This window comes from Hakea prostrata, chromosome 9 (genome assembly GCF_041222555.1).
Source record: "Hakea prostrata isolate BN-2017 chromosome 9, UWA_Hpros_2, whole genome shotgun sequence".
In the NCBI taxonomy this organism is placed as follows: domain Eukaryota; kingdom Viridiplantae; phylum Streptophyta; class Magnoliopsida; order Proteales; family Proteaceae; genus Hakea; species Hakea prostrata.
In genome coordinates, this window is record NC_142608.1 from 5,324,922 (window position 1) to 5,351,284 (window position 26,363).

Consider the following 26,363-nt stretch of genomic DNA (forward strand, 5'->3'; position numbering starts at 1 on the left):
AATAATTAAGATATATGTTTGTCATGTATAGTTATGAGCTTCTTTAATGGAGTTATGGTAGAAAATAATATATCAGAGCTTCTAAGAAAAATTATTAGGACCAACTGGGTTTTTTTTTTTATATTGTATAGATGGACAAAAGTGATACTAGCACACATGAAGTTTTGTTGAGTGGTGACTTCCCTACCATCCACCAGACAGCCAAAATGGATTCATCTGTGGCATTTTCATCTCAATATAAGGAAGCTAGAAGGAACCAATGGACTTCATGACACCATGATATCATTCACTGACAACTGAATTTTAGAGCAGCTTTAACTATATTTTTATCCTCTAACTGGTGTGATCAGATCTCTCAATCTTATATGAATCCTTATATGAAAATTTAAAATTAAGAGACAACAGAAAATGACACAGATGAGTTCAACAACTCTTCTTTACATTTTTTTTCATTACAATATATATAAAATGATATATTTCTCTTAAATTTTATTGTAATATTTATAAATTATTTAATCTTAAAAATTATCTATAAAAAAATTTTTAAAACTGAGATTCCTTTGTGAAAATATGTAAACAAGGTTCAGTTGAAGCAACCTAGGAACAACCATATAATTGTATTCATTATCATCTGCATTATTTATCGAAAAAGTCACAGATTCTCTGCATCATCAGAACTACAAGTCAAAAATTAACAATTGAAGAGGAGGTCGGCAAGGTGGAATCACCAAACGTGTGATGATTTGATTCAACAATGCAATTCTTCAAATAAAATTATTTTTGTTCCACGTGCCAAACACAGCCTTGACTAGGATTATAAAATCTAATCCTTTAGATACTTGCTCTATAATCACCTAGGACTTCAAATAATAAATAATATAATAAAATAATTCAAGTAGGACAACCCCATTAATGTTTTATAACACACACAGATCATATGACCTTCATTGATTCCACCTTGTGTCTTAAGCATGACTATGACAACTTCAAAAACATAAAAACGAATGTTTTCATTTTTATTTTTTAATGGTAATCTCAACCTGACCGGTAGACCTGGGCTGGTGTAGCCTGAGTTTTTATTTATTTTTTGTGGAGTGTAATCATAGAATTAAGAAGTCAAAAATGGTATATATTCAAAAGTGTTAGCTTCACGTTACCTTACAAATAGGTTCATGGCACCATCACATTAAGAGCCCTTCAGAAAGGATTCTCGAATTTATCAGATTAAGGATTGGAATTTGTTGATGGCATAATACTTGCATTTGGCTTCAATGATGCGCAACACTAAACTACAAATGGTGAGAATTTGAGAATTGATTTTGGTAGTCAATCTTGACCACCCGCTTTTTTACTTTTTGAACTACACAGATTGAAACCCAAAAAAAAAAAGGCGATCAAGATCGAATATCGACCACCACTTTAAATCTTGACCGTAGGCAGTTCAGTGCTACGAATTAATTGTGCAGCATTGAAGCACAACCCCACAAGAATCCATCACACAATCAGAATTTACTCGGTGCTATGCAATTACTGAGCTACCTACGGTCCAGATCTAAAGTGATGGTCAAGATTATATTTGGTTTTTTTGAGTTTTAGTAGTGTAGCTCAAAAAGTAGAAAGAAAAAAAATCAAAACGGGCCATCAAGATTCTTATCCAATCTCGACCACCAAAAGTAATCCTCACCAATAGCAGTTCAGTGCTGCGCAACGCTACAGCAAAATACCACACAATCACATCAGTAATGGATTGGGGTATCTTCTTCAACTGGTGAAGTAAATTACCTTTCCTCCTCCCATCTGATGGTAATTACAGCAATGAGCAAAGGTTTTGTTTTCACTGTTGGTGAGGGAAAACTTGGTTCATATTCCTTTAGCCAAGTTCAGGAATTTGCATAATATTTCCCTGTTAGGATTGAGCTTTCCTTCAAGCACCGTGAGAAGTGGTGATCCAACTCTTGAGTGGGTTGGGTATTCATGGTTCAACCCTGTCTTTAGTGTACTTGGATAAGAATACCCCTCTCAGTCTACTCTGAGGATCAGATCCCGTGGCTGAACAGAACTGGGTCCTTGCTGTCTCTGCTAAAAGACAACACAATGAAACATCGATGTGCTTCTGCAAGTCCTAATAATGGCTACACCCTGATAAGGACAGCCAGAAACACAGCCCACCACTATTAGTTTCCATTGAAGGATTCTAGACAAGCTCTTCCATACATCCCTCACACTTGTTAAAACCAGAAAGCCTCCATTGCAGGTTGAAAGTTTTCATACTTCTATTCCTTCATCAAGTAAATTATTCTGGTGAACGTATAGTCTGCCAGCAGCTAATTTATTTCAAGCATTAGCCCAACATGCCCTGTAAGCTGTAGTTAAACATGTCTGCAATCTTGAGGAGCACACTGCTTGAACATCATATGAATTATGTTTAGCAACCTGTAACCACATGCAATGAACATACAAAACGATCCATTTCAACAGAGAAATGTTGTAACAGTTGCTAGTATCACTTCAAAGCAAGCTAAATAGTCTTGATCAGAACACACAAATATGGATTTGCACAAACCACCTTGAACAAGGATGCAGAAACAGTAAAACACCTAACAATTAAACAGGAGAAAATGGAGGCTGCTTTTTCAGCCACAAATTCAGGAGGCAACTAAGCTAGAGAGTTCAGCAGACAGTTAAAAATTGCCTGCAAGTGTTTGGTGTTAAAAAAAATGCAACCACACATACGGTTCTATTTGTTTCAAGGGGAATTTTTATTTCATTTTATAATTTACTCAGAAAATTTTTCATGTTAAAAATATTTTGGCATTCATAAATGACTGGGAGAGTCCATCCATGCAATTGCATCAGGGTATCCTCTATTGGTAGCAACTGTATCAAAGACCAAGATGGCACTAACTGTTACAAAAGCAGCATCCAAAAATATTAAAAGCACTTCTCTGAAAGGAAAATCTTATTGTAACCAAACTTGGTCTGAGAAATTGGTTATAACCTAGCCATTACCCCTTTCTTCAGTTAAAGAGAAAGTTTCTATCATTTCAAATGAATTGAGAAACATGCAAGAAAATGATCAGCCTTGAGACTAACATAATGTTTAAAATTCATCTTTTACTCTTGAGGCTAAGAACTTTTGAAAATAAGACTAGGGGCAATAAAAAGAGAGTTAATAGGTTCAAAATCACAACAGTTAACGGTAATAAGAAAGAGAAGTATTATGGTTCCCAGGATTTCCACTTCACTGTCAAGATCTAGCCATAAGGAAACATCAAATCACAAACTTAGGAACTTGAATGAAATCTGCTAAATACAGCAACCAGCCAGTGGTAGGAAAAAAGCAATAATCACACTTCTTGACAAATTGCTGCATTTGTCAAAGCTAGGCTTCCTATTAGTGAAAGGAGTCAATGATAAGCATCCGCCCCAGTCATAGAGACAAACCCAGTTTGATCCCAAAATGCTGGGATCACAATAAATTCTCATCAAGACTATTCACCAAGCACAAAAGGGGTTTAATGGTCTATTAGCAGACATCTGGACACAAATAAGGCAGTTAAAAAGAGAAACCACATGAGCATTGTGTTCCTGCTCACCCTTGAACCAAGTTTCAGATAGGGAGAATAGAAACTCTTAAAAGTACACCATACAGTAAGTAGATTCAACATCAATCATGCTAGAAATGAGCCACGTAATGGAATGTATCATGGTAGTTGGTTCAGACACCAATAGGCAAAATTGGAACTGGGAACTTGTCTACAATGATAGGTTTAAAAAGGCCCACAGCATTCCTGTTGATCTTTGTAAGTCCGAAATCTAGGAGAAGCTCAATCAAAGATGGTATTCAGGCCATCTAATACAACAAAATTCAATTTATGGTCATGCTGAGGAACATCAGACATGTCATATGGCCTGCAATACAACAATATCCAAAACAATGTACTGTAGGCATGCTAAATTTGGGTAGATAAGAAAATAGAGGGAAGACGAGGAGGAACATATTCATGATCAATACCAAATCGCCAATGTACACTGATCCATATGGTTGGAAGCCAAGTAGCAAATAGGAACACAAACTCCAAAACAATCAGAGTATCTTTCAAGCCCAAAATCTCCAGCTACATGATTTTTCCCTGAGTTTTAACTACATTAATAGCCATCATGCTTCGTTTCCTACTTATGATTGGCCATCAGTGCCTGCAGCATAAGAGATGAAACTCTACACACATGGTGTTAAGTAAATAAAAAGACCAAAAGGGTTTTTTTTTTTTTTTTTTTTTTTGGGGGGGGGGGGGGGGGGGAGTCATCAATGGACATAGAAATCAAACAAGGTGGCACCAGCGCCTTACATTAGAGTGAACCACTGAAAACAGACGCACATGTACTCCAGACTGATCAGTTGAAATGGCAAATTGTGAAATCATGTTCAAGTCCAGAATTCCAGGCACAAGGAACTTTAGGTACAGATTCTCAGGCACAAAATAAGGCATAGAACTTTCATTTCTAACTGCTGATGAACCCTGAAAGGATTTTACACGAATGGTTATTTTTAAAGATGATTTGAAATTGCAAGAAATACTAGTGAATCATACAAAAGAGATGCAAGTTTGTAATTTTAATCAGAAAGGGTACAGATGTTTCCAAAAAACCTCTACCGACTCCACTGGGTCAAACAGAACTATTGTAACTAAAATAGCAAACTGGTATTAGTTCCAAAAGTTAAGGCAATGAAGTTAAGTCTTTATACTGTTTCAAGTCATACTTGCTATTTGTCCAAAACTTATACCATATTTTGCAGAGACTTTAAGTATGAAACAAAATGGAATGGCTGCATTCAATCTCCACTACTTTCAAACTTCACAAGTAGCTTTAACCACTGCAACAATGACAAAATAAACAGATCTTCAACGGGTTGGCGTTTTTGACTTCTCTACTAGGACAACCCGACCATTCCATTGAGTCTGGTCAAGAGCTCGAATTGCAGCATCTGCATCTTCATCTCTTTCCAGAGACAGGAAGCCAAAACCACGGGAATCACCAGACCTAACAGTAAAAAAAGGTAACACTTTAACAGCAATAAACTATAACAAACCAAAGAAAGAGAAAAAGAAAAAAGCAAGCATAGAAGTTATAGGGAATTGGAATCACATCATTGAAACAAAATCGGAGCTAAACTGCAGTAGGAACTGGTATCTTGAAGCCATAACTATCAAAGCGACACAATGACCAAGGCATTTGCGAGCTTTCATAAGCACCCTGGCAATAGGGTTGCTGAAAGGTGTCACAACAGCAAACAGGGCTTCTGGTGTTCTTTTTTTATATATCCATTTTATTTGACACATATTAGCATATTAAAATTTATTATAGTTCTACTTTGATATATAAATACTAAAGAACCATACTGAAGCAAGACATTTAAAATATGATAGATGAAGTGGAGAGGTGTGTCCAAGGTCTTGTATGATCAACGTATTCATTTAAAACTCAAAGGAAAATTGAATGGGACCGTCGTTTGACTAGTTATGATGTGTGGTGCAGAGTGTAAGGCTGTTAAAAAGAATCATGTAGATAAACTCAGTGTAACAAAAAATGAGGATGCTAAGATGGATGAGTAGCAAAACTAGGAAGGATAAGATAAGGAATGATCATATTAGAGTTGGTCTAGGAGTAGCTCCAATAAGTGATAAGCTACGAGAAAGTAGTTTGAGGTGGCATGGCCACATCCAACGGAGGCTTATAAATGTCCCTGTACCGCTGTACAGAGAAGTGATATAATCAAGACTGAAGGAATTAGAAGAGCTAGGGATAGACCTAAGATAACCTTAAGAGAAGTGGTGAGAAAAGATACGCATAACTTAGGCCTCGGATCTAACATTTATCCCAAAAAAAAGAAGAAGAAAGTTTACCATACTATCATAGCAACATAAAACACAAATATGTTCCCCACTAAGAAATTTGGCTAGTCAAGTAAATTTATTTTTCCATGAGACTTTCTTTTATACTAGAATATAGCACATAACGACCTTTCTAACAATCCAAGATGGCTTAAGTCTGACTTATATTGAAAGAGCCATGTTCCAGTCAAATGTTATTTGGTGGTGTGAGAATGTCCAGTCAATATTGTTCTAAATGGGTGGGTGGGTGTTTTTTTTTTTTTTTTTTGGGGGGGGGGGGTGTGGGGGCGTGAGGGGGGAGACAAATAAATTATAATTTTAGATATCAAACAAATAAACATTTTGCTGCACTTTTGGCTTAAACAATGTTTTACCATACTAAGGTTTATGGGATTTTTGGATGAGTGAAAAACCTCACCAATCAGAATGCCAAAATTTTACCTACCAGTGAGAATCCAAATTTTGTACTAGAATTGGGGGTTTCCCATTTTTGGAATTTTATTTCTTTTAACTAGGATTTAAATAGGGCATATTTTCTTATTTATTAATAATATCATAAGTATACAAAATATTATAATTTTAATATCAAAAAAATTACTTAAATGTAATTAGGCATAAATAAGGGCCAACCAGGATTTTTTCACCAATCAAAACCAGTGCTACATAAAGGTTCATAAAATTGCAGCTCCAATGCGTGCACAAAAGAAAATCCCATGAAAGTGCAGCTCCCATTGCTATACAAAAAACTCCATAAAATATAGTTCCAATGACTACACAAACCAGAAAAAGTTTCCATAAAAGTGTAGCTCTAGTGACTACACAAAATGCAGAAAAAATATTTTGCACATCTTCAATCTCCCCCTCATGTGTATCATTACATATGACCAAAAGTAACTAATATTACCTTAAATATCTCAAGAAATTTCATAACAAAAGATCTCATAAATAAAATTGCAATGTCTTTAATCACGACGACAAATAAAATCCCAAACGGACGAGAATGACAAGGAAATGAATGGCAAATCTGAAAATATCCGAACATTGAAACGGGAATGGCATAAATGTAATTAGAAAATTTCCCAAAAAGAAATAAAAGCAAAAGCCAAAGAGTAAACTTGGAAGCCTGTATTTAAGGAAACACTGTGGGAACCAATCCTAAATTCCTAATTAGATATGGAAAGAAACAATAATGGAAACACAAAAAAAAGCAAGTTTAGAAATTAGAAAACTAAATCAGAAACCAGAATCAAGAACAGGACAGAATTAGAAAACAAACCAGGAATTGATCCAAAAACTAAACAGGAATTTGAACCAGGAACTGAACCCAAACTAAACAAAATTGAACCCAACATTGAACCAAAATTGAACCCAACATTGAACCAAAATTGAACCCAAAAATTGAACCAGGATATGAACCAAAACCTGAATCCAAACTCAACCAACCGAACCATCTTCTTCCTCAGCAAACCCTCCTTCAACTTAAACATGAAAATCGAACACGATAAGGAGACCGCCTGCAACTTCTTTATCTTCTTCCTCTCCTCTTCAATTTTTCACTTTTTTTTTCCTTTAATCAAGAACACACCAACCAACAACCAACTATTGAAGCTCCTCAACACTGATCAAGAAACAGAGTGCAGAACAGAAAATCTGCAGCTGTCGCTGCTTCTCTGATCTCACGCATCCGGATCTGCCTCCAACACAAAACGATAATACCTCTCCCAGGTCTTCTTTTTTCCTTTTTTTTTCCCTGAAGGAATCTACCAAACAGTTGATCCATCTCCCTATAACCCATAAGCAAGGAACAGGAAACCGTATTGATGATAGAACAATTTTTCTTTTTCTCACAGAGAAACAAATACTTCTCAAACAAAGCAAGAACCAAGATCATATTCTCAAACCGAAGAGAGTCAGAGAAGAAAAATCACAACCCAGAGGCGCAAATCGTAGGGGAAAAAACCAGGCAAACAGCAGCTTCAAAGTGAAGCAAGAAATAAACATTCGATCCATCTTCAAAAAACAAACAAGCACAAAAAGAACATTGCACCAATCTGAAACTTCTCAGATGTTGAACCATCACCCCCTCAGCGAAAATATTGAACTTCTCCAGATGCAGTAGATGAAATACGTGCAGCAGATGAAATACAACACTCACGGCGGAAAAATTCAGTACTCCGAATAAATCCCAAAATCTATGATCAGATCAAATTTCCCGTATGAATCTTTATGGGAACTCTAGTTTATCTTTTTCATTGAACTAGAATCCCGTTTTCCAAACGAGAAACCTAAACAACTCTCAAGCCAGCAATAGATTATGGCTCTGATACCATGTAAACAATCTTAAGATCTGTCACTAGTACTAGGTAGAAAGAATAAGAAAAGAGAGATTGATGGAGAAGAAGAGAAAATAGTTGGAGGAATAGGGTGGGGCGATAGAATATGTATTGTACCGTACCATGAAGCACATATTTATAATAAACTGGAATATGATTACAAAATGAAATATATCTCAAATAAAACTCTTAACACTTTCTTAACTAAACCTAAATCTTCATAGGAAACTCAGTTAGATTAGAATACTAATAACCATAGTCCCATAAGGAAACCACTAACACCAAAGACCCAAAACCAATAAGGAAAACTCCCCCTCTCGTGCTACATCATATTATTGTACTCTCACTGTCTCACATATTATCTCATTATCTCTAACAATCTCCAAGATAACTCAACAACTAACTGAACATATTTTGCATAAATATTCCAACTGAATATGGGAAAGCAAGGCAAGGCTTACTAAATACTTGTTCAAGAACTGTTTTTAACACAATTGACGAAATAAAGGAATAAACTAAGATTGTCTCTGAAAAAAATGCTAGAGAAATGGGTAAGCCTCCACTCTATTTATAGAAGAGGAATGGGTACCACCAAAAGTTATCTCCAAGAGGCATGTCCTAACATCAACACCCATTCACAAAATACTTGTTCATTAACCATTCGAACAAGTAGACCAATTATAACACCCATTGGTCATTTAAGTGCCTATTGGTGTCTCTTAAGAAACAACATAATTCTCTAAAAGTATTAGAATCTTTATGAAAATTCCAACACATATAAATCAATTGCCAATTGATGGCAGTTCCCTTAAGTAGTATCAAGTTCTACATAGAGTGGCAGAACCATTGATATGGTGAACTGTGTAGGATCCTGTTGACACATGGAGTTGAAAGAATGGCAGTGTAATAACCATTCATGCATGTATTTAAGGGATTATAAAAACGTTGGAACCCGAGATTCCAAAACCAGGATTTGGATGGGCCCACCTCTACTCAAAATATTCAATAACAAGAGCGGCAGTGATTCTGTAGACATATCAAGTATACAAGGGAAGTGGAAGTACTGTAATTAATAGAAGTTCAAAGCAGAAGTGACTGTCTTTTATATTAGAGGAAATGCAAAGTTTGAACTGAAAAAAAAAAAATCAAGCTAGACTAGAAATGAAGGAGGGCACAGTGGAAGAATAGAACTCAACGCATAAAGAGTAAAATACAATGTCACATGAGAGCCTTCTTCGACCTCTGGCGTCCCCAATGGGGCAGTAAAACTGGATTTGACCATGCTCAGTTTGGCATGAAACTTTCTAGGAGAGGTCTAAAATTCAATGGCCAGTTAATTTCAATTGAGAGAAAACCAAAACTGAGATCCAAAATTATGAAATAAAGTACCTGCAACTCAGATCTAGCAGTAAAAGGGGACCAGCATTATGTATGATCTGGTTCTAGCATTTGGAAGAATAGAGAACCTAAGACTTTCTCTATAGACTTGAGTCACTTGAAGTAAATGGACCAAGACCAAAATACAACGAAGAATGGATTAGGGATGGAGCGAGACCAAAGGCCAGATGCGACTGGTTGTAAATGTCACACGGAACAGAGCAGGATAATAGATACTAAAAAGAAGAACAAAGGAGGTAAAAGGAGATAAAGATGGGTTACAAGAGGGTAGAAGAGCCAAAAGGAGGAAGGTTTGTACCAGAGACAGAAGAAGAGAGAACAGATTGCAAGGCTAATCTGGTCTTACTAGAGTAAATATCGTCATGGGTCCCACAGTTTCCGGTAACTCAACTATAAAAAAAATCTTATTTTCTCTTCTTTTCCATTGACAACCAAACACCTTGACATTTGTTTTTCATTTAATTTCTTTTTCCTTTTTCTTTCCTTTTCATTTCTACACATCCTTTGCCAACCAAACTCAGCTTAAAAATATTAATAATTATACACATCCTTTTTTTTTTTTTCTTTTTTCCAGGTGTGTGCGTGTGTGTGCAAGAGTATATTTTGAGTTTGTTGAATAAGGCTGTAATGGAAGGCAAGTATTGGAAACAAATTGATAACTAAGATTAATATTTTAAGTATTGCTTAGCTTTCCGAGAACTACAACGAGAGGAATGATAATGGATTGAAAACAAAAGATGGAATAGCTGGGAACATGAAGAATAGCGTACCTGATAATGGAAATGGAGAGAAGAAACAGGAATAGGTACACTTACACCACACCAATTAACAACCAACAGTTCTTCATTCAACTGTTTCTATCTAATGATGACTTAACACGATATAAATAGAGGGGAAACAAAAATTATAAATTATAAAATTTCAAAAATAAATAAATATAATCCTACTTTTAACTTTAAAACTGAGATATACGGAACTCTACCTTATGTAGCCAACCAAAGCAAAACATGATAAAATGAAAAATAAAGATATAGACTACAAGTTAAACACCCCCACCACCCCCAAAAAAAATGAAGAAAAAAAAAAAGAAGGTTAAACCACTACCAGCCTTTATTAGACCAAAAACCCAAGTTGGGTGAATTTCTCTAGGGCTTCAATTTCCAAACCTAACCACGCTACAAAAGTACAAGGGCTTGAAGCTGCAAAAGGAGCTTGGCAGAGCAAGGATGTGCAGCACTAGAAACTGTAGCAACAAACAAGAAAACTACAGTATGCTAGCAAGCTCCAGCAAGAGAAGCTGATCGCAGAACACCATATATTGGAGTGCCACTACAGTGTTCAGCTTCTTCTAGGAAAAGATTATGCAACGTTACAAAAACAAATCAAATTTATTGATCCGGTACAACTGTCTGCTCCTCTACGTGGGTCAGTCAACACAGTATTTTAAAGAGATGTAAAGATCAAAGAAAAAAAATCAATTATCACATATGATCAAGGTGGTACCTACTTAATTAGGAAGTCTGCATTCGCGTTCTTATTAAAATACATACTTAACTATAATTGTTTGGTTACCACATGGGATTGTACATTGTCCAACACCTCAATCATGGACCACCAATCTCAAATTATCCAAAATAAATAAACTGGTTCATTCAGATGGAATAATCCCAGTATTTGGATGTGGACAATTACAACATAGGTCTAGCTACCCAGGATCAACAGTTGATTATCTGCAAGTTCAACATCCCATGAAATCACTGAAGCTAGCTAATCCAAGAATATGATTAGATGTCACATGCAATCTTATTTTAGGTATTGTTCATGAGTGCATTATTTTTAGGAATTATCCCAGGTGTCTGTATGATACTATATTCATTAAAGCTTCCAAGTTCCTCATCATCAATGTTTGATTGCTATGCCAATCTATCATTCGTGTCTCTTTTCTTTGCATTAATCATCCTTCAAAAAGTCTTTTTTTAATCTTCACCCATTCCTCATTTCTATCTTGTCCACACACACTGAGAATGTATCTCACTTCAGTATTTATAACAGCTTGACAACAACTTAACATAGCATAAACACCTAGGTTTGTTCTTGGTACATTATTCTCAAAAGATGCTTCACATGCAGAGTGGATTTGTACTTCCTGGGACAATATGTATTGCCTATTACAAATTTACACAAAACAACAGAAAACACAAGACAAGGTTTCAGTTTAAAATTTAAAGCAATATAACTACACTCATCCCAATGTAAATTAGTGCACATGGTTCAATTCCAGGAAGGAAAAGGTAATAATAGCATAAGTACAGCAGCTGTTATGCTCTGAATCTCAGAGAACAGAGAAGGGATTGACATACAATTTAATCACCCTCCCAAGTTACCAATCAGAAATACAGAAAAGTAGTAGCAGATATATCAGTATAAAAGACTAAAAAGCATTTTAAAACCCACAAAAAAAATCTTGAAAGATGATGAAATCCGCTAAAGATGTGTCTACATAGAACAGCTAAGCTATCATTAATATGAAACAGAAATAATAGGACACCTTAATCATCAGTATCAACACAGGGTCATTTATCAGACATCAGCAATTAAAAATCAATTAAGCACTAGATGTAATCACCTCTTATCCCGAACTATGCGAACATCTCTAACACGGCCAAACCTTGAAAACTTCCTTTCAAGATCTCTTTCTGTAGTTACAAAGCTAAAGCCTGCAACAAATAGATTATTTCCGGGTCTCCCAACTCCAGTGTTCCGATTAGCAGGTGGCAACCAGGGTTTCCTCCTAGGAGAACGGTGATGAGAATGGTGCCTGGAAGGAGGAGATCTGCGCCTAGGGGAGTACCTCCTCCTAGCAACACACAAGATCATATCAACAAGACAAGTATAATCAGCAGAAACAAATAAACAACAATAATAATAGATGCTTAAGCATTATGCCCTTGAAAGGTGTGGTCACACAATCATCCTTCCCATTCCAGCCCATACTTGTTTTCTGGGAATGCCAATTTCTACTCCAAAACAATGAAACGTCGATACATTATCTTTCATGTCAGACAAGCAGAACTGTCAAGAAAGAAATAAGCCCACTACTTTCATGTGTAAGAAAGTTTCAGATATAAATCTATGACGTCTTTTACATGGATGAGAGGTTTTGAGGTGGAAGTATTGAATTGGAACATACACTAACTTCAAATATTCAAAAGGGTGATAGACAAAGACAATCATAAGTTACAGTATCCCTCCCCTATGCCCACCTACCACCAAAACATATTAAAAAAAAAAAAATGCTCACCTTGGTGATCTTCGGTAATGATCTCTTGCATAAGGCGACCTTGACCGGGACCTGTCACGGTGGTCCCTTCTGAATCCAGAAGAAGAATCCCTCCGCCTAATTGGTGATCTTGATATGGACCTATCTTGTCTTCTATGATCTGCTGGCAAATAATTGCTTCTGGGTGATGTATCACCCCTGCGCTGGGAATCCTGACGAGACTGCCTCTCTGGAGAAACAGAAGTTTGTCCATATGGAGATAGATTACCCTGGGATGAAACTCTTTTACCATCCCCATTAAACTTTTCAAGAGAAGGAGCCCGCCTCTTTCTAGCTGATCTGGGGGAATATGATGGACCTTGATCAGTCTGTGGTGAAGATGGTTTTCCATGTGGAAACTTTTCTATATAAGGGTCCCTTTCAGGAGAAACTGACATCTGCCTCCCAAGTGATGGAGATCCTATGCGGGTTCTTTTTGGAGACTCTGAATGCAGCTGCCCCATCTTCCCATTCTCAGATGGAGAGCTCATTGGAGGGTACAAGTCTTCCCTTGTAGTCTTGTCAATGAAGTCTTGCATCTTCTCATGGGACGACAGCTTCCTGCCACAGTAATCAGAAGCTCCCTCTTCTACTTCCTCATGTGTGGATTCAATATCCTCAAGTGGTGAATCTCTAGACAAAATTCCAGAACAATCCTTTAACTTTTCATCATGCACAGTGGAGTACCTCTGGCGTGGATCAATATTGTTTTCCTCCATGTCTTCTTCTTCCTGATAGTTGGTGTCAACTGTCCTTGAAGATTCCAATAGCTGATTATTTTCTTTGGTTCTTTTTTCAACCCCAGACATTTCTGATTCACCTGGGAATGAGGATTTACCTGAGGGACTATCAGATAAGGCCCCAATTTCACCCGAGTAATGAGTATCCTCATATGGAGTCTGCAAGCTCTCTGGGTCATGGTCAAAAGATTTCTCCCCTGCCTCATCATGATTGAACTCGGTCCTCCCTGATGGACCGGTTTTCAAGCAAAACGAATCCAACTGCTCACCTGTTTCTCCAGCAGGAGATAAAGGGGAGCCATTTTTACTTTGCTGATTCAAATAGACAGGAGCTGTATCATCCACTGCCCCCGTTGCAGTCTCATGACCATAAACCTCATTCCCTTCTTCTTTGCTCACAGCAAGATTAAGATCTAGTTTTCCAACAGAAAAGCAACCATCTGTTTCCTGAGCATCATTGATCTCTTCCAATCTTGCATCAGGAGAGCCTAAATCCATCCCTACCATAAAGATAAAAATAAACCTATTCATTAAAAGCACAAGAATCCACTGTCTACCATCTTGAAAGTGGAACCTACAAATGACAATTTCCCAATTTCATACAGCAACCGAAAATGTATCTACTTATTATAAATTCGAACAACACAAAAAGAATTATCTAGCATGCGTTACAATAATCACCTCTAACCGAAAGAAATAGTACCTCCTAAATTCTACGATAACAGATATTTTATTGAAAAAACAAACTACGTAACCAACATACATTTGCATAGTAAGTTAACATAAAATTCTACGCTAAGCAAAACCCTGACCACGGTCAGAAATTTCAATTTCATTCAACGACAAATTTACTTCTCAAATCTCGACCCCACAAATTTTAAATTCTCAGATGATTTTTTTTCTCTCTTTAAACCTAGAACACTTCCAAATTCCGTAAAAGAAAACAACAAAATCTACCCAATAATCAGTATAGACTCAAAAGATGCAATAACTTCGATGTCGAGAAAAACTATTGGAGAAGTAAAGCATCGAAAGGTATAAGAACAGAAATTTCATCGAAAATGAGGAAACAAATCGCAAAAAACAACGTGAAAGGTGCCTTTTTTCTTTTCTCTTTTTTTTTGCGGCGGCGGAGGGGGAGAATCAACGAACATCATAGCTTCAAATGAAACTGAAATTTCCGGAGAAGGAGAGAACTAGAACCTGTTTAGACGATTTGCAGGAGCTTTAGAGCGAGAATAGCAGCACTTAGCTTGTCTCTTGGGCTATCAACGTCGTAAATGGCCAGAGAGAGAGAGAGAGGGAGAGAGAGAGAGCAGAATAGGCACGAACAGGACAGGAAATGTGCTAAACCGGAGATACGAGAGAAAACGGATTTAATCGCTTAAGAGGCATACAGACACTCTCTCCTGTTTAGGCATCAGGAATAGAGAACGTGACTATGACCGCCTACAAAGGTTTAACTGCCTCAACAGCTGAACTACCATAGTTTTGATGCCTTTTGATTCGTCAGATGGGAAGGGGATGGGGGTTTTTGCATGATACAGGTGGGGGCTTAACATCTTGGCCCGGCCACAAGGAGATTCGAATTCTAACCTCTTAATTATAGGCTTAGATTTTTTACCAACCGAGCCACCCAAGAGTTGTTTTATCAAATATTTTTGTTCGAATGGATGTGATGTTTTCCTTATTGTTGGATCGGAATCTAAATAGGACTACAACTTTCTTTAAGATAAAGGTCTCTTCCCTAGTTAAATAAGCCCAACTCCAGAAGATTAATAAAGATTTGTGCAAGTTAACAAGTCAACAACAACAAGAAACCTTATCATTAGGTCAAGTTATCTCAACCATTTGGGATCAGCTACAGGATCTTTGCTTTTGATTAGCATTATTTGAGTATACACCACATTCAAGGTGTAACTAATGCACATCCTTTCTCACTACTTTTCCTAATATTATTTTAGATCTATCCCTAAGACTGGCATTTAAAGATCTCTGTTGAATATGATAGTATCACCTCAAACAATTTTCTCATAACTTATCATTGGACATAATTGGTCTGAACCAACTTTAATATAATCATTCCTTAACTTATTCTTCATAGTATATTATCATTCTCATTTTTGTTATATTAAGTTTATCTATATGATGCTTCTTAATAGGCTAACATTTGTGTGCCAGATGTCATTGTTGTTCGCATGAAAGTCCTATAATTTATTTTCATTATCACTTTGAAGGAAGATATCACTACACAAAACCCAGGGGCACCTTTTCCCATCAGCTACCCTCTTTTAATCATTTAAAAAACATCTAATTCATATCTTCTAATTCATGTATGGTTTTGACAAAAAAAGGAAAAAATATGTATGATTAAACTAAAGTAACTTAAATAATTATTTTATGAATTTTATTACCCATCGAGTTTCACCACTCACTAAATGTCCAATCATACAAGAATGTGAGTTTGTGAGGGCAGTATGGTTTGGATCCAACCTAAATTATAAAGGCAAGCATAACCAAATGATTACACGAGTTCATCGAATCTTGGAGCAACTTCAAGAGGGAGAGTAAAGATATTAATATGAATGGGTCGTTGGGGAAGTAGCATTCCTGTTATGGCACCTTTGGACAACTAGAAGTGACCTTACATTCAACAAGAAGACTTGGTGCCCCAAAAAAGTGATTGAGAGAGCGGGGAGAGCACACAAAGAGTTCCTTGATGCCCAACCAGACTTTGGGTAAAGGTTAACTCAGATGCAACAATCAAAGAGCGCTCAAATTGTGGTGGAATCGGTGTCATAACCAGAGGTCATGAGGGTCTTTGCAAGCTGGGTGTCTCCTCTCCAAGCCATTTTACTTGACCTGTCCCTTCATTGGCAAAGCTTTGGGTCTCAGACTGGGTATGCTTTATGCCTTGGGAGAATGTTATGATAAGGTAGTTGATGAGTCAAATTGCTTAGAGCTCATCATATGTTTAACAAATCATGGTAGTGTCTGTAGAGTATCACGACATCCTATACCTTGCACCCAAATTTATCAAATGCCCTTTTTTCTTGTCCTTAGGTCCAACTCAGTTGCTGACTCCCTTGCTAGGAAGGCCATTTCTTTTTTGAGCGAGATGATTTGGCTAATTTTCACCTCTTGGCTCCAACATGCCTGTGTTTTGGATGTCCTGCTGTAGCTCAGTTTTCTGTTAATTGAATGAATTATTTACAAAAAAAAAAATCCAATCATTACCAAAAGTTATACTCTAGACCATCTTCATTCTACTTAGTTTAAAATATTTTGATTCCATAATCCACGAAAAGCTTATTAAGGAATCGCATCTTGAATCTTTTCAGTTAAATCCCCTCAGAATTGCATGCCGTGATCGCATTGAAGGACTGTGACTGAACATTTTTTAAGGGACCATCAACATTGAATTTCAGTTGCAATGATGATAGCAATTAATGAACAATCTACATAGAGAGCAGAACCCAAAATATATTTGCAGTTTTCTTTTTCCACTTATCTGTATTTCCAAAACCAGAATCCAGCTCAATAGGAATCTGGAGCAGCCTGAAACAAGTGGCTCTCACAGCTAAAAGGTTATTCTTAAGAACAAGGCAATAGCTGAGCTCGGTTAAACAACCAGTGGCTCTCATACCCAAGTGTTACTACCAGGTTAGGTCCAGGCCAGAATGTATATAGATTATATCCCTAGCTTCCATGCAGGGCAAGTTAAGCAAGATTATGCAGTCGATTCTGACAAATCTGGTCCCAATTCTTAAATCAGTGATTAGTCCAGCAGTTGGGGAGTCATTCACTTGCTCAAGCAAGAGGCATGCTTTCATATGTGCACTGGCTTAAGCGGATAGTAGCTAATGCAGGTTATAACAAAAAGGGCATTGAAAGATTGTAGTGATACTCTCTGTTGTCTTCACTGAGAAGCCACACAAATACTAACGGACCCAATGACTGTTGTTTTACCCTTTCTGAAAAGTAAATGACATTACTGTTCCTTTCTTGTAGTGTTGTCTGAGTGGGATTTCAGAGAGGGGGTCACAGCAAAGAAGTTCCTCAATTGCAGGCACTTCTTTAATCTCCAGTGCATAGATGGATGGCTTGTCAGACATGAATCTTGCGTCCTCTGTTACAAGTCTGGCATACAGTAGACATTTGTTGCATAAAATTACAATCAAAAACCAAATTAAAATGATCCCAACATGGGAGGCAAGAAACAAGAATACCAAGAACCCCAGGTGAACAGAACAATTCAGCCACATTAGTCTCATACCAGCAGCCATTTGTATCTTCAGATCAATAACTAAACAAAACTTTAAGAGCTGAATCATTCTAACTACTGTTTGAAGAACCATTGCCATGCAACAACCAAAGGTTAAGAGATTATATATAAGGCTCACAAGAGAAAGATACTGATAAGCTGCCCCAGTGATAGATACAAAGCCGCTCTAACTTGGTAAATGCAATTCATGGGAAGTGTTGATTTGGGTGAGGTACTTCTCACATGACTGATACCAAAGCAAAAAGTTTTAGAAATAAAGCTGATTTATTTATCTACCTTAAAAAATATTGACCATATCTGACATCCATTTTACTGCATAGTCCACATATGAGTTCAAACATGATACAAGTAGCTGATGAATGCAATGTGCATTTTTATGAAACAATCAGCATATATACATACTCTACATACAAGTTTCAATGAATGCAATGTACATTTTTATGAAACCACCAGCATATATACAGTCTATGTACGACTTTCAGTTAAGCTACAAGAGCAACTGCCCCTTTTTTCTTCCAAAGATGTAAGTTAAAAAGCAACTAACGAGAAACAAGTTACGATCGAAAAAGCCACTGAAAAAACTCTCCAAAAGGAAATCAGAGGTAGACAAAATTATCAAAAGTCTCAAGTTTTAGAACAAACTCCACGAAATAGCGAATCGAAATAGAAACAAAACCGAAAACACAAAGAAATTTAATGTGGTTCACACACCACTGTGAAATGCTATCTCCACGGGTGAAGAGGAAGAGCTTTTCATTATGTAGAAGAAGAATAGAAGGAGATCTCACAACCAATCGCCAATATCGGTGTTATAAGAACTCTCATCCAAAACCCTAACTGAAAATCCAAATCTCTCAATAATGTGGTGGGCGAACATAAGATATATATCTATATATATAGACTCCAATCAGGTAAACGGATTGATACATCGGGTCGGGTTCGCGTGGTTATCAAAGCGTCCGCCTAGGCGGCAAAGCAGTTTTTGAACCGCTTAACTAACGGGCTGATTTCTTGCCGCTTTTTTGCTTAGGCACTACCGCTTTGCCGCCTTTTGTGCCATATTGCTGCCTAAATGCTAAAGCAACCGCTTTTTTTACATTTTGTAATTTGTGCATATTATTATTATTATTATTTTTTTTAGTTATAATTTATTCTACAATGCCGTATATAAATTTAAATATGTGAGCCATTTCGGAATCGATGTCAAATTTCCAAATGAACTCCGAGGCCCAAAGTGCTGTCGGCAACCAGAATATGAAGCATAAGCCATATTCAATGATTACTCATATAGTACATACTACTTTTCTTTCATTTTCATTTTTCACATTGATTACTGATATAATACATTAGTACATACTACATAATTATTGTATGAATCTTATGATGCTTGATGAGATGAAGTCATGTTTTTATTCTTTTTTTGGATAATTTTTCATAATTGTGATTCTTAAATGTTTTTTTATTTTTATTTTTATGAATGTGATTGTTGAATGTTTTTATAGTACTTTAATTTATTATAAAAAGTAGTTTAAAAGTATTTATATTAAAAATATTGACTAAACCGCTTTTGTCGCTTTATTGCCGCCTAAGCGCCGCATAATCGCCTAATCGCCTAATCGCCAAGACGGAGCTCCAATCGCTTTGGTCGCTTTGCCGCTTTAATAACCATGCCCGTTCGCCCAAGCCTAGAGCCCGCCAAAATATCTCCGTATGGGTTCATCTTAAAAAATCAGGAACAAGAATTTGGGTCACAACATATCATCAAGTTTAACTAAAACCCTAGTCTGATTATTGGGTTCTGTATGTCAACTATCAAGGACAAAACACACCTCTGTTCTAAATGCCAAAATCACTGAACTTTGTGTCCTGCCCCTCTTTTTGTTCCTGTGAGAGAAAAATAAGGATTTGGACCGGATTAAGTTATGGCATATAATATCTAAGCATTAAGAATCTGGAGTTCTTCAAGGCATGGATGGATCAGAAAACCATGAATCCAAATCCAGATAACTCCATAGCATGCATCATAGATGCCAGGAGCATAATGGCTGAACTGGATCGCAATCTTCCTTTTCCATTAGGGTAATAGGGTGACCCCATCTAAGGCTCACTAGCCAGTGTTCCTCCCAATTCAGGAAAATCTTTCTGGATCATCTGAGGTACTACTCCTAGGTTTCAAAGAATGAGTCCAGTTCTTCAGATTTATCTAGTCCAGATTCATCTTCTTCATGAACAATTTGTCAATTTCTAAGCTCTCTGGAGGCAATTCACAACCTCTTTTGAGCTCTACAACCTAACTCTCAACATAAACTGGAGGCAATTCACAATCTCCTTTGAGCTCTTCAACCTAGCTCTCAACATAGAATCTTTCTTCCTCTGATTCCCCCACCCTGCAGAGCTCTTCTAATTGAGGATAAGTATGGGTGACTAACAACGATCAAATACATTTAAGTTTGCAATATGTTCAAGATTACTGAATCAATCCTTCCCGAGCCTAGACAAGTCACATGAACTGAAATCAGCCATTCTTTAAGTACTTTTGCAGTGATGTCCTTGTGGACACTGAAATATATAAGCTCTTTGTAGTCTGCTAATAGAGCCTCAATACATGATCTACAATATGACAACAAAAGAGCCCTAACGACCCCGATGGTGGCGGTGCTGAACGAATCAATATAGGATTATATTCGAACCCAACCACCTAAAAATCAGGATTCAGAAAACTCAAGGACACCAACATCGCAAATATAAGGGAATTAGAATCAGACTCGAGGAAACACTGATAACTCAAAGAACAAAAGTCAGAGTGACAACTGACAAGTGATTTTGGTTGAATGACATAAATAGCCAATGGAAGCTATTATCAACACAACATGTGAGTGATCGCATGGCTGGAAGTAGGACCCTAGAATTTAAAAAGGTATATAAGATTTTGAAATGCAGAACTTTCAGAATTCAACAAAATCTTAAATGAAATTCAGAATAGATTCAACAACCCATCACAAAAAGTGTATTGGCAGTGAAAACAGACCTAACTTTCTGAGATTCCAAATTGAGGAGTTTCGGCAGATTGAAACTCTAAGAACAGAAGATGAGATCAGGCTTTAAAATGAGATTTTAAATTATGGCCAGAATCACTAGCAGCAGGAGGACAATAATCTCAAATCAAAATTTGAAATTACAGAACCACCAGAGATTTTTAGACTTGCACTAAAGCAGGAAAGCTGAATCAACCAAAAATGAATATATGAATAACAGAATCTGGCAAGATTTAATAAAGAAAAAAATAAAAGTAGAGAGAGAAATATGAATCATGAACCACTTGATCCGCAGGGTTGACATCCCACCCGTATATTAGGACTACTAAAAGTGGCAAATGACAAAGAAAATCTAATAGGAACAAAGACCCAATATGTAATCAACTCAAAGCTTATTGCCACTAAATTACCATTTTCCCTGGTTTGTGTGCATTAGACTAAATAGTGAAATAAATAACATAACTGCTTGCTTCAAGTAACGAATTTGTAAAACACAATCTATTAACCAAACCCAGCTGACTAAAGTAACATATGGAATGAGCATTTCTTTAAAAATGAATTTCAGATCAAACAAGAATATCAACAAAAATATTAGTCTATATGTTTGAAACAAAGCAGTGGGTGCTTCCTACCATTTGGAAATGGATGACCTCACACAGCCTACAGATATTTTAGGGCAAAATGTCTATCAGTAAAATATCAATCAGTAAGTGTTTTTGTTACCATGCATTAATTCATTGAAAGCTCATTTGGCAGCTGTTAATCAGCCACTTGTTTTACTCAAAACCACTTTTGATAAAGATCATATATTGTCTGAGAACAAGTTCCAGTGAAGTTTGTTTAACTATTAAAAGCTACAAATTGTAGTACATCAGAGAAGCAAGTGCAGGCAAAATTATCAGGCTCCACAACCAATTCTTATCCTATACTTAAACGGGACTCACCATTTGGAAGATAATCCATTACACATAGCTCCTTCCATCGACACATCTGTCATTCTTTGTATGCATTAACACACTGTACATACATCAGTTACTCACCTCTAAGAAGCCCCTGAAGTTGCAGACTCCTTAGATTCCGTTGCTACAAATATCGGAAGGACCAATAGTCCTGACACGTTCCTTCTCTTGGTTGTCTTTGCTAGCCTCCCGAACACAATTGAGGTGTACCTCAAATCCACAGTCAATGCACTGGTATGCACACCCAAACCCCAGCTCATCACACTCACAGCATATGAAAGGGCCTCCTCCAGAGCTTGAACAGACCAAATTCAACATATGGTGGTGACCCTCGTGAAGAAAAGATTTTGGGTAGCTTTTAGATTCCTCGTCCAATCTTTCTTGGAGTGATGATAGATGCATCTCAGTAAAGGGGTATGCCATCTCCTTGTGCAAATTAATCAGGTATCTTCCTTCACTTGTGACCGTCTTTCCATTAGGATCAATGATGATGAGGGTGGGAATTGCTTTTACATTGAAGTATTTCAATAGAACTCTAGCAGTCTCATCTCCATAAGGCAAAGCATGCCATGGCATGGATTGGTAGCATCCTGAGTATCCTGCTTCATCTTGATCAGTAGAGATGAACACTATCTCAAATGCCTCTTTCTTTTCTTTAAGATTTTTGTACACTGAGATTAATCTTGATGTGAATTTTGCACAAGGAAGACATGATAAAGCTGAAAAGTACAACCCAACCGTTTTTCCTGCCAAAGTAGAAACTGGTACCTGTATTTTTTCTATTTTAATGAGTAACTTACAATAACAAAGAATACTGAATTATATGGCTCAGTTGTACTACCAACCTGTTCTTTTTGTTTAATCACATGGCCTCTAGTCTGGGTTGAGAGCAGCTTCTCCAGAGTTTGAGATGCACGATCTGCTTCCTCTTCAGCTTCTAACTCTGCAATCCTCTCTTGAGTAAAAGGAAAAGCCCGGACCCCAAATCGGTGGATGAGCTCGACCCCTTCAGTTTGTATTGGTTTGCCACAGATGTCAATTATGATCAAGCAGGGGATACCCTCAACCTGAAACTTTTGAGTCAGGCTCTTCTTAGCATTTAGATCTGAAAATGGTATGGCAAGCCATGGCATGGTTCCATGGAACTTGTTGAAGGCACACTGATCTTCATCAGATGAGATAAACACAACCTCAAAACTGGTTCCCTGTGCCTTTATCTGCTTGTAGATATTGGCCAGTACTGGGGTGAAACTCTGACACTCAGAGTACCAGTTTGCAGAGAAATACAGCCCAATGGTTTTTCCATCCAATTCATCAATTTTGACCTGCATGGTTATCCAATAGCATGTCATTTGAAATGGATATCTGAAAGGGTTACTGACCAAGGTTTTCACCAATATAAAATGAGATGACTGAAGTGAGTGTATGATGCTAAAGAAAAACAGGACATGCTGATTTTTTCTTCTTCTTCCGGGCAGGGGGTAGTAGAGAGTCTAGAGACATGCTGAAAATGCATGTATGCAAGACTTTCCTGCATTTGAGACTTTTAGGTGCTGAAAACAATATTTTGCAACAACAGCATACCAGAATTTCATTGATTTAGATTATTCAACCAACATTTTTTTATGGGAAATAACCAAGTATCACCACACATTCTTTCAGTGCTAACTTTCTAAATTTAATTTAATGAAAATTCTAATTGTGCATTATTGACACTCAAAACCTTCTACTATTTCAACTTTTTTCACCATTCACATTTCCTCCATTGTTAATAGGACCATGCAAAAATGAATGAATGTTTACACCACAACTATTTATATTCTAACCTTCAGGTACTAATGCCCACCCACTTTCAGGTCCATAAGTAAGCCCACAGATACGCCCCTCCCACCAAAAAAAAAGAAAGAAAGAAATCTGATAATCAACCCATCAGGACCATATATTTCAAGTTCAGACAGACCGTTAACAGACAAATCACTGTTATCCTGCTTAGATTTCCTTTTATAATATTCCACTACTCCTTTTTTTTTTTTTTTTTTTTTTTTGATGAATAAGACATACATAAAGACAAATAGAAACGGGAAGCTGGAAAAAAGGGGGCTGAGTCGAGGAGAAACTTTCTAGACCTTCGGCCCTTGGCTGCTGGGCATAACAATACACATTTCCAGCCTTCCATCTTTTTCTAGGAATATTGGTTTTTGGCCGTTGGAAGTGTACTTGATTACCAGCACTCGTAGTTCATTGAGTATTTAAAATGTTTCTATCAATCACAGGGACCAAAATAAAACTAAAAGGTATTAGTGTTGACACTCTTCTGGTCCCCCTCTGCTGTTGTATAACACTGAGATAATAACAAAGAAAAAGAAGGAAAACACAGTGGAGGAAGGTAACCATTAAACTGGACCAGAGAGCCAACTTGTGTAGAATTCAGTTATCAATGAGGGAAAACAAAAGGTGTTATCTGATGGTTCTTCAGTTACAGAAACTATAGAAACAACTTGCCTAAAATTGATTCAAATTTGTCATCATGTACGAGAATAATTAGATCTAATTGAAAAAAGGGGAAAATCTCATGTCAAAAGAACCAGTCCCAATTTTCTTAAAATACTCGATCCAAGACAAGTTTTCCATAAAGACTAACAACTGTAGCACTTTAACTACAGAACAACTAAAGATCACTTAAAATCAAATCAGTAACCTAGATAAGAAGGTTACCATATGACAGGACCGGAAGACGAGACCAAGGCATCAACTTGTTTTTTTTTTTTTTTTGCCTTTTTCTTTAAAAAAAAATCCTCCTGGACTTTTTTAAAGAAAATAGTAACAATCAAACAAAAGTATAACATCACTTTGCAGTAATAAACAAATCAACACTTTCCTATAACAGCCAGTCCCACGAGAAGAAGACATAAATAAAAACCCTAAAGAAGGACTTAAACAAAATTGTCTTTCAGACTGACGATTAAAAAGCCAAAGAAGAAACCATGAGAAGCTAGAGCAAATAGAGAACTGAGTGTTGAAGAAAAAACCTGGTCTCCAGAGGGAGAGACAAGAAAATCTCTGGTTTCGGAGGTTAGCAATTGATGCAAGAGGCTCTCCTCTAAAGAAGCATCCATCACATAAATTCCTGCTCTTATTTCCCTTTCAATTCTCTTTCTATCTTGTTTTTTCCCTCCTTTTTTTCCTTTCTGTTTCACTTCTTTTTTCTGTTCAACTGCAGAATTGATTCCAATATCGTAAAGCAATGATAATTAGCTACGAGAGATAGTAAAGCGCACCCACATTTCAGTTACTTTTACAACTGTACTACTATGTAGCTCTTCAGTCTTCAGTCTTCACCGAGGAGAAGCAATCGCTTGACGTTTGATGTAATCCAATTATTAATTAAAAGAAAATCGTGCAAATACGAAACTACCCCTGCTCGCTAACTTCTGGATTCCAGAGCAACTTCTGTGTCGAAAACCAGGGCGAACCGGGCCAACCGGCCAAGTCATTTGGGAACTAAAAATCGATCAGGCCGAATCAATCCCATCTTGCTCTTCTGCAATTTATAACCCCATACTTGGGAAGTTGGGAGTATGTAATGGGAGAATATTTTATACAGCAATCAATAACATGCATTGGTGGATGGCACAGCCTCTTATGTAAAGATAGTAAGTTCAAGGGAGTTATGAGTTTGAACGCCTTCAAAACCATGATAGGAGCTATCTCCAAAGCGGACAATATCGTGGGATTTGGTTTTGGTATGTACACACATTCCCAGTCGCTATGACTAGTTGATGATGATAATATAAAGATAAAAGAAGAAGAATAATACATGCATTGATTACCAAATATGAAAAAATAAAATACATGTATTAAAAATCTATGAAAATCTTTAAATAAATACAATGGCATATCAACGAGTTTCGTTGTTGCTATACTAACCACCAGCCTATGAGGCACAAAGACGTTATTTTCCTCAAAGCCTTAAACTTAAATTAAATTAATATGATCTTTATCAGTGAAGGATCCAAAGAGGAATCGGATCTTTATGCTAAAATTGAGAATTTGACAGCTCAATTTGATGCCAAACTGTACTTCTGTTTTACGAAATAGTCTGTCCACCTTTAAAGGTACCCGATTAGCTGACTTTATGGACAAAAAGGGTGTGGTTGGTGTGTCACTGGGTTGGTGGAGGAACGTCCAAATAAATTGTTTCTAAGACTTAAAACCATGACCAAGTATTTAGTAAGTGAACAATTAATCAATGTGCTTGGTTAAGCTCTCTCATATCTTATTTGTGATATTGTTATAACGCTTTTGATTAAAATGCAACTTATGCCCTAGGTGTTCTGACTTTCTTCATCTTTCTATACCCAAAAAAAAAAAAAAACCAGGGTTCTTTGCAAGAACCAACC

At 36.8% G+C, this 26,363-nt stretch overlaps 2 protein-coding genes across 4 annotated transcripts; both read right to left on the bottom strand.

Annotated features, from left to right (window-relative positions):
* Window positions 1-1,513: 1,513 nt before the first annotated feature.
* LOC149004236 (uncharacterized) lies at window positions 1,514-15,161 on the bottom strand. 2 transcript variants are annotated; one of them, XM_089168216.1, is made up of 4 exons: window positions 14,888-15,161; window positions 12,927-14,184; window positions 12,252-12,482; window positions 1,514-4,520 (listed from the first exon to the last, which is right to left on the bottom strand). In XM_089168216.1, exons 2-4 carry the CDS (start codon window positions 14,180-14,182, stop codon window positions 4,457-4,459), a joined length of 1,551 nt encoding a protein of 516 aa, XP_089024342.1. In that variant the 5' UTR covers window positions 14,183-14,184; window positions 14,888-15,161; the 3' UTR covers window positions 1,514-4,456. The 2 variants fall into 2 exon arrangements, with proteins under 2 accessions (XP_089024342.1, XP_089024341.1); XM_089168215.1 differs by lacking the exon at window positions 1,514-4,520 and adding an exon at window positions 4,726-5,043 and having other exon boundaries at window positions 14,888-15,160.
* A 2,000-nt stretch (window positions 15,162-17,161) lies between these two features.
* On the bottom strand, window positions 17,162-25,300 carry LOC149004237 (putative nucleoredoxin 2). Of its 2 annotated transcripts, XM_089168994.1 has the most exons (4): window positions 24,993-25,300; window positions 22,809-23,288; window positions 22,045-22,731; window positions 17,162-17,824 (listed from the first exon to the last, which is right to left on the bottom strand). In XM_089168994.1, exons 1-3 carry the CDS (start codon window positions 25,077-25,079, stop codon window positions 22,075-22,077), a joined length of 1,224 nt encoding a protein of 407 aa, XP_089025120.1. In that variant the 5' UTR covers window positions 25,080-25,300; the 3' UTR covers window positions 17,162-17,824; window positions 22,045-22,074. The 2 variants fall into 2 exon arrangements, with proteins under 2 accessions (XP_089025120.1, XP_089025119.1); XM_089168993.1 differs by lacking the exon at window positions 17,162-17,824 and having other exon boundaries at window positions 19,224-22,731.
* Between the last annotated feature and the right edge of the window lie 1,063 nt (window positions 25,301-26,363).

What these genes read in the sequence shown, in the direction of transcription:
- LOC149004236 (XM_089168215.1), bottom strand. Translation starts at nt 14,182, where the DNA reads ATGGATTTAGGCTCTCCTGATGCAAGATTGGAAGAGATCAATGATGCT. An exon ending in CATTACCGAAGATCACCAAG is followed by an intron (nt 12,483 to 12,926) that starts GTGAGCATTTTT and finishes GTGTGTTGCTAG; the next exon opens with GAGGAGGTACTCCCCTAGGC. An exon ending in CGCATAGTTCGGGATAAGAG is followed by an intron (nt 5,044 to 12,251) that starts GTGATTACATCT and finishes TTTTACTGTTAG; the next exon opens with GTCTGGTGATTCCCGTGGTT.
- LOC149004237 (XM_089168994.1), bottom strand. Translation starts at nt 25,079, where the DNA reads ATGGATGCTTCTTTAGAGGAGAGCCTCTTGCATCAATTGCTAACCTCC. An exon ending in TCTCTCCCTCTGGAGACCAG is followed by an intron (nt 23,289 to 24,992) that starts GTTTTTTCTTCA and finishes ATAACCATGCAG; the next exon opens with GTCAAAATTGATGAATTGGA. An exon ending in TGATTAAACAAAAAGAACAG is followed by an intron (nt 22,732 to 22,808) that starts GTTGGTAGTACA and finishes GAAAAAATACAG; the next exon opens with GTACCAGTTTCTACTTTGGC.